Source organism: Microtus ochrogaster, chromosome 15 (genome assembly GCF_000317375.1).
Source record: "Microtus ochrogaster isolate Prairie Vole_2 chromosome 15, MicOch1.0, whole genome shotgun sequence".
Taxonomy (NCBI): Eukaryota; Metazoa; Chordata; class Mammalia; order Rodentia; family Cricetidae; genus Microtus; species Microtus ochrogaster.
Window position 1 is genome coordinate 30,421,339 of NC_022017.1, and position 6,993 is coordinate 30,428,331.

At 54.3% G+C, this 6,993-nt stretch overlaps 1 protein-coding gene across 1 annotated transcript in view; it reads right to left on the minus strand.

Annotated features, from left to right (window-relative positions):
- Positions 1-2,078: 2,078 nt before the first annotated feature.
- The window catches only part of Dennd3 (DENN domain containing 3), a 56,106-nt gene continuing 51,191 nt past the window's right edge, over positions 2,079-6,993 (minus strand). The window contains exons 20-23 of the mRNA XM_005354518.3: positions 6,290-6,423; positions 4,884-4,999; positions 4,664-4,801; positions 2,079-3,480 (exon numbers count right to left, since the gene is read on the minus strand). Of these exons, the coding sequence (XP_005354575.1) occupies positions 3,280-3,480; positions 4,664-4,801; positions 4,884-4,999; positions 6,290-6,423 (589 nt within the window). The 3' untranslated portion in view covers positions 2,079-3,279. The remainder of the gene's footprint in view (positions 3,481-4,663; positions 4,802-4,883; positions 5,000-6,289; positions 6,424-6,993) is intronic.

A 6,993-nucleotide genomic window follows, 5' to 3' on the forward strand; every position in this document is an offset into this window, starting at 1 on the left:
TCCAGTAGGTGCTCTGTCTGTCTGAGGAAACGCTCCCTCCCCCTTGGTCATGTGTGCATCCAGTAGGTGCTCTGTCTGTCTGAGGAAACACCCCCCCTCAAGCTTGCAGACACTTTAAAACACCATGACGAGGGCTGAGGGTGTACCTGAGTTGCTGTAGACAGAGCTTTCCTGCCACGAATGTAGCCCTGGACTCCAACTCCAGCACCACATAAACCAGCGTAGTGGCTTCTAATTAAAGTCTGTGATCAGAGCATGCCCTGTAGATTCAAACCTTTCTTAACTCTTTGTGGTCAGAGCATGCGGGCTTCAGACCTTCCCTAACTGTATTGTCCAGTATCTGCTGCAGCTCCCTGAGTTTCCCCTCTGCACTGCTGCTGTTGGAGCTCCTACACCCTCGGGGGTTCCACTCACCACTGAAACAAAGATGCCACAGCCTCCATCTCCAGTCTGGGCTTTGTCCACTTGTTAGTCTTTTTTCATGTCTCTATTAACATAGCCAATCTTACTAAGTCTTATGACTTATGTCCTTTTTTTAGGCTGTGGATAACCTTGAGGTCCCAACCCCTGCCTTCACTTCCTGAATCTTGGGGTCAGGGGTCAGTTTCAGTGCTCAGTACTGTAGCCAGGACACCCTGATTCTGGAGAGTGAGGGGGGGCACTTTGCTGTGCTTCTGGTCGTTCAGGTGTTATGACCAGACACAAGGGTGGGCCTAGAGCTGGCAAGCACCAGCCAGAGCATGCTCAGTAAGCGGCAGCCGTGTGAGTGTCCATGGCCACTGTAACAAGTGGTCACAGCCAGAGGACTGAGACAACAGAAACCGCTTGCCCATAGCTCTGCATAAGTCTAGAATCAAGGCGCAGCACGGCCACAGTCCCTCTAAAGCTCCAGCAGACACCTTCCTGCCTCTTCCCACTTGGGTGGCTCCAAGTATCTCCCAGCCTTCAGCTGTCCTTCCTGCCTTTGCCCTATCTTCACATGACCCCCGTGCAGGTGTCTCTGCCTCAGGACATGGCCAGGAACCACATTCAAAAGCCCCAACAGCACATCTACAAAGACTCCTTCCACAAAAGGCTGCATGCATGGATTTAGAGGGTTAGGGCGTAGACAGAGCTATTGGAGGGCCACCATCCAACCCTCTGCAGTAGCTTGCACATCTTCTCTTGCTCTTTCTTGATGTTCTCAAGAGAGCCCAGCTCACAGCCCAGGAGGACATACCTGCTGAGCAGTTCCTGGGTGCCCAGCCATGTGCTGTGTCTTCAACATGACCTTGCCTGTCTCCATACCAGCCCTACCCAAAGGATCCAGTACTGCTGCACAAAGTTCTGGTCTCTTGGCCAGGTCCCCAGCAAGCCCGAGTCATCCTGGCTGATCAGCCTTGCCCATGATCCAGGCTGCCCCTCTTAACACACAAACCCAAGGCTTCCTCAGCCTGATGCATGCCTGGGTCACAACACAACATGAGGAGCCCCATGGCCAAAGGAACCATTTGTGTCCAAGGCACAGAAGAAACCAAAGGCATCAAAGTGCACTTTTCTATCTCAGTAATCCCTCACTAGGCTCTTACACAAATACAGAGCCATGTGCTCACTCCAAGCCCCGTTGGTGCCAGTGTCCCATCACTGTTGAAGCTTCTCCTCTTGATGTAAATGACTGTCCCCTAAAGCCTCTGGCTCTTTGTACCAGTCATTTGTTCCTTGTGAGACCTTAGAAATTGTTTCCACTTGATTGGTACTTAGAATGAATGGAGAAATTAAAAACAGTTTCCCGTGTCTGCCAGGTGCGGTTGGCATGCCTGCCACCCCAGCGCTTGGGTGACTGAGGATGGAGGTTGGGGCCATCCTGGGCTACAGAATTAGACCTTGTCTCAAAAGTGAAAATGATCCCCTTCAAGACAGCTCCCAAGATGCCAGGGCATGGCTCAGTGCTAGAACCCTTGTCTGGCAGGAAGAGACCTGCTTCCACAGGCCCTGCAAAGAATAAAAGGAAAACAGCCTTCCAGTTTCAAGACCTTTCTACCAGCTCACAGCAGCCGAATCAAACAAGCAGCATTTATTAACAAAAAGGATTTATTATATTAATCCACACATTGTAAACACCTGGTCACATATGGACTGGCATTAAATAACTTAGAATCCATTTATGATGGACTTTTACACCAGGCTTCCTGTATTTACAGAGACTGGCTGAGCCTGTGCCCTTAACTGCTGGCCACATTGTCTTTCTGGACATCTGGAGCACCCCCTCGGGGAACACAGACTCTAGCGAGGGGTGTGGCTCCGAGGCATCCTCTGTACAATGTTCATAGGAGCCACGCCTCAAGGGAAGCAGCAGTTGGTGGCAAAGACCCACATCTCCACTCGCAAAAGGTCAAGTACCTCTAGGCGCTGGTCTGCAGAGACAGACACAGACCATTGGCAGACCACCTCTAACGTGGCGCACATGGAGTCCTGAAACACCGAGTTGGGATCCAGAGGGCTCCAAGCAGAGCTCACAGGAGGATACACGGGGGACGGGTCTTGTCCTCTCTGGGCCCAGCATCCACACAAAACACTTCCAGAATGAAACTGGAGCAGTGTGGTAAACACGCAGAGGCCTCTGAGCAGACGGCGATCTGCAGTTCAGGAGAGAGGCTCTGTGTGCACGTGCAGAAGACACACAAAATGCAAGTGCATCGTGAGCCAGTGAGGCAGCTACACACGCGTGAGCTTCTGGGATGCGCTTCCTGCCTACAATTATTTGTTTCTTCTTCATTAAAACTTTAATACAAAGACCAAGCCACTCAGCTGCCCAGTTTCTGCACAGACAAACCTGAGCAGTACTGTCCCCTTCCTGGGGCAGGCCTCGGTCACCTGCTCTGAAGGAAGGACAGCCTGGCTAGCTCAAGCAGGTTCTGTCAGTGTTCACCTCAAATACTCAGGAGCCTCTCTGGAAGCAGGAAGTCAATAGAACCTGGAAGGCGCTGTGGCCAACTGCCACACACCAGCCCCAGCCACGCCGCTGAAGCCCAAGTGTTGGCAGAGTAAACAGATGAAGAGCCAGCGAGGAGAGGCCAGGCATGAGGACTGGAGGTCACGGGTGGTACAGCTAAATTGGATTCTGGAAGATTCTAGGTAATATGAGGTAACTTCACAGTGGAGGTTATCGGCAGCAAGATGTAGCTGGCTCACCCAAGGTAGCAGTTGGAAGCGAAGGCCCTTGGGAGTAGACGATGGGCCCCAACTGGCCGTGGACGCAACTGTGTGTTGGGAGTTGCCCTCTCACAAGGCACGGAGGTCTTACTCCACTTTCCAGATGGCGATCTTGCCCTCCTCGCGGCCTGCTCCACTCAGCACATAGCGGTCCTCGGCTGAGCACAGGGTCTTCACAGTGTCAGCGTGTGCCACCAGCTCCTTCTCCACTGTCATCTTCTCCACGTCCATCACAAAGATTTTCCCTCTGGGTCTTCCCTGTGACAGCCCCCTGCCACCCACCCAGATCTGTAGGGAAGAAACAGGGGTACTCCTTGAAGCTGAGTGCTCAGATGCCCCCCAAACTCATGTCCTTCCTGCTGGCCAGGAGGCTGGGCTACCTGGTGGACCGAGGACAGACCTTCAGGGCTGAAATCCAGGGACAATGCACACATAGCTAACACTGCCTCCTGAACTTGAGACCTGCTGGGAATTGCGAGAGGACCGCTTGTGTGGTGAGCACGGGCTGTCTGACCTCAAGGTCACACACTGGAGACCGCTGACTCACCAGTTAAGCTTCTGTGAAATGGGGCCACACCCTGTGGTATTTCCTTGCCACGTGTTAGGCAGGGCTGGGACCTGTCACCTCTTTTTTTTTTGTTCCAGTTTCTCCCTTTGGGGTTGAGACTGTGTACTCTTGGCCTGTTCCACTACTATATTTTACAGAGGCGGGGGCCCCAGGATAGACCCCATTCATATCCTTATTGCTACAATTGGAATGAGTGTTCTCCAGTACCCCAGGTTTGAGGTGGGTGAAGGTGCCCTAGAGGGGACTGTAGGATCCCAGTGCCTTCCTGCCGTTTGCTTCCTAGCCAGGACCTCGGCAGTCTCCCCCCACAGGCACTCACCACGGTGTTCCTCACCACAGCCCCAAACCGCTGGCCAGGAACCAGAAACCCCAAGACAGCTACAGAAACCTTCTTAAGCTCTTTCCGCAGGCCCTTACTGCCTAGTCAGTCACAGAGCAGGCTAGAACTTTGGATGTGGAAAAGCTGTAAACCGGATAGACTACCATGTTGCGTAGCATCTCCCAGAAACTCACACACTTTCAGAATGGGAAGGGGTTTGAAGATAGAGTCCTAGGTGAGACGTGGCCAGGCTTCAGCAAACTGCGCCCTTAGGAGACACAGAGGCTGCCCTGGGAGGACTAAGCCAGGTGAAAGAGGTGCGGCCACGAGCAAGGATGATCACGTGTGGCCTCAACACCAGAAGCTGTGTGAAAGGCAGGTCTCCACTGAGAAGTGGCCACCCTGCCAACCCCTGGGATTTGCACTGACTCAGCCTTCAGCTCTGGTGGGAAGGAAGGCTGTCCGTCATTCCCCAGACTGAAGGCTATGAAGCCCGGGCCCATGACAGCCTGTCTTCTTCCCCCTAAGGAAGGAAGGAGGAGCCTGAGGGGATGTTCTCAGGTGGCTGGACACCGTCACCTCACCTGCCTCTTCACTCGGATCATACAGCTAATCTCGGTGCAGTCTGGCACAGGGGTCTTCCGCGGAGGCTGGCCCAGGTCCTTCATGCTCCAGACATACAGATCACTGCACCCCGCGCCGGCCACCCACAGCTGCTCCTTCTGGGATAGAAATCACCGTGGGACAATGGCACTGTGACCAAGACAGCCCAAGCCTGGACTTCAGCACACAGGCCTGGAGTACCTCAGGCAGAAGCTGGAAGGCCAGCAAGGGGACAGAAGCCTGGTCGGAGTTCTTGATCTTCAGCTCATGACGATGGAAACCCTGCATTGTCACCACCACAATGCTGCGGCCTGTACCTGTGGGAGAAAGGACCATGAGGAGGGATGGGCAGAGCATGCTCAAGACACAAGGAGCAAAGGGTTAGAAGGAGAGACAGATGGAGCACATAGGAGATGCAGTATTGCCACCTGGGACTCCCTAGGCAGGTACTGACTACCCAGCTGGGGTCTTCCCTTGCGACCGCCATGAGATGGGTTTCACAGTTCCTACAAAACACTCTAACATCTACCAGACAGGGTACCTCCCATTCCGTGACTGTCACTTCATGGTGATCAGGAGCCCAAGCCCAGTCCTGAGAGATGCTCTCAAGCATAGCAAGCAAGAAAAAACCTGGGTGCCAGAACTCACCAGGAATGATAACGCATCCTGGCAAAATAAGTTTTCTTAATTTTCTGGAAGGCCTGCTGACTGCCCAGTGATGTGAGGCCACGCGGGGCCACCCTTAAGAGCACCCAGGCGAGAGGGAAGTGGAGAGGGAAGCTGAGAAGAGAGCAGAGAAGATGGAGCTGGATTAAAGTACTCAGTAAGGACAGCAGCAGGCAGGCGAGGAGGGACGAGAGAGCAGGCCAGCAGTCTGTGTGTGGTGACACTCCTGTGACCCCAGCGCTGGAGCTGGAGGCAGGAGGATCACAAGTGTAAGATGAGCCACAGCTACCTAGAGAATGTGAGGCCAGCGTGATCTACGTGGGACCCTGGGAGAACGGATGGAGACAGGAGGAAGAGACAGCAAGGAAGAGCGTGCAGAAAGGGTGCCATTGGGGAGCCCTCATATCGTTTGCAGGGGGTCTCCCACTACAGGCAACGCCTATACCCCAGGATGTTCCGAAACAGCCTAGAACCCACCCCTCCCATCACCCCTTGGCAAACTGTCTGACTAAGCTCTAGACACCGGGTTCCAGGGATGGGCTAGGAATGTTATACGTGGCAGTCGCTCAGCCCAGCCAGGCTTGCCCTCAGAGGCAAGTGTGCCTGCCACACACGCAGAAGAGGTTGCAAAGGGCAACCCGGGGTCCCTGGGCCAGGCTAACCTCCCCCATCCCCCACCCCCACCCCAGCCATAAGCAGGTTACCAAGAAGGAGCTAGGAAGTGGCAGGCACATAGCAGGATGGCAGCCAGCCACCAGCCTGTAAGGAATGGAGAGAAAACCTGGAGAGTGGCAAGCCAAGCTACTAGGGCAGCACGATTGCTTAGAAGAGGAGGAACCATTGAAAATCAAAGCTGGAAACGTATACAATGAAGGGAAGGGGGCTCAACCCAGAGCAGGATCAGGGCATCATGCTCACTGGCTGACGGCCTGAAAACTTACAACACCACAGGCGGTCACCATGCAGGCTGATGGACATGAGGTCACCGTATGGCAGCTGGAACCGGCTGGTCACTCGCAATGTGCTGACATTCCATGCCAGGACCGTCCCGTCCAGGCTACAGGAGTAGACCTCACTGAGGGATGGAACATACACGTATGCATTGAAGAGGCCAGGTGGCACCGGGCACCATTGACAGTGGAGATAATGATAAACCAGTGTGACACAGCAGGAACAGAACAGGGTCTGGGATGTCGGGCTCCCCATTCTAAGCCACTGTGAGCTCGATGGGGTCTCAGAGCAGAACCCCGGTGTCACCATTCACTGCACCGGGTCCTAAGCAGGGCTGTCCAACTCAGAGGGACTAGGGAGGGCAGGCTCATCAGGACCCAAGGGGTGGCCATCCATGGTAGCAGTTGGGTGTGCAGTGGCCAGTACTACCCGTGTCTCCTGCACTGCCCCAGTTCCTGTCATCCTCACGAAAGCACTAAACGTCCAACTGGACCTGGGAGAAGAGAAGCACCTCTGGCACTGTTTGAGGGAACAGGGGCTGGCTAGGGGGTGGCATGGAAGACAGGCTAGGCAGACATTGCCAGAACCAGGGCTGCCCCACACAGCAAAAGACCCTGCCTTGCTCTTGGGCCTCCCCTGGAGATTGCTCTGTCAGGTCTGACCTAGCTGCAAGGTACTTTTATTTTGGTGGTGG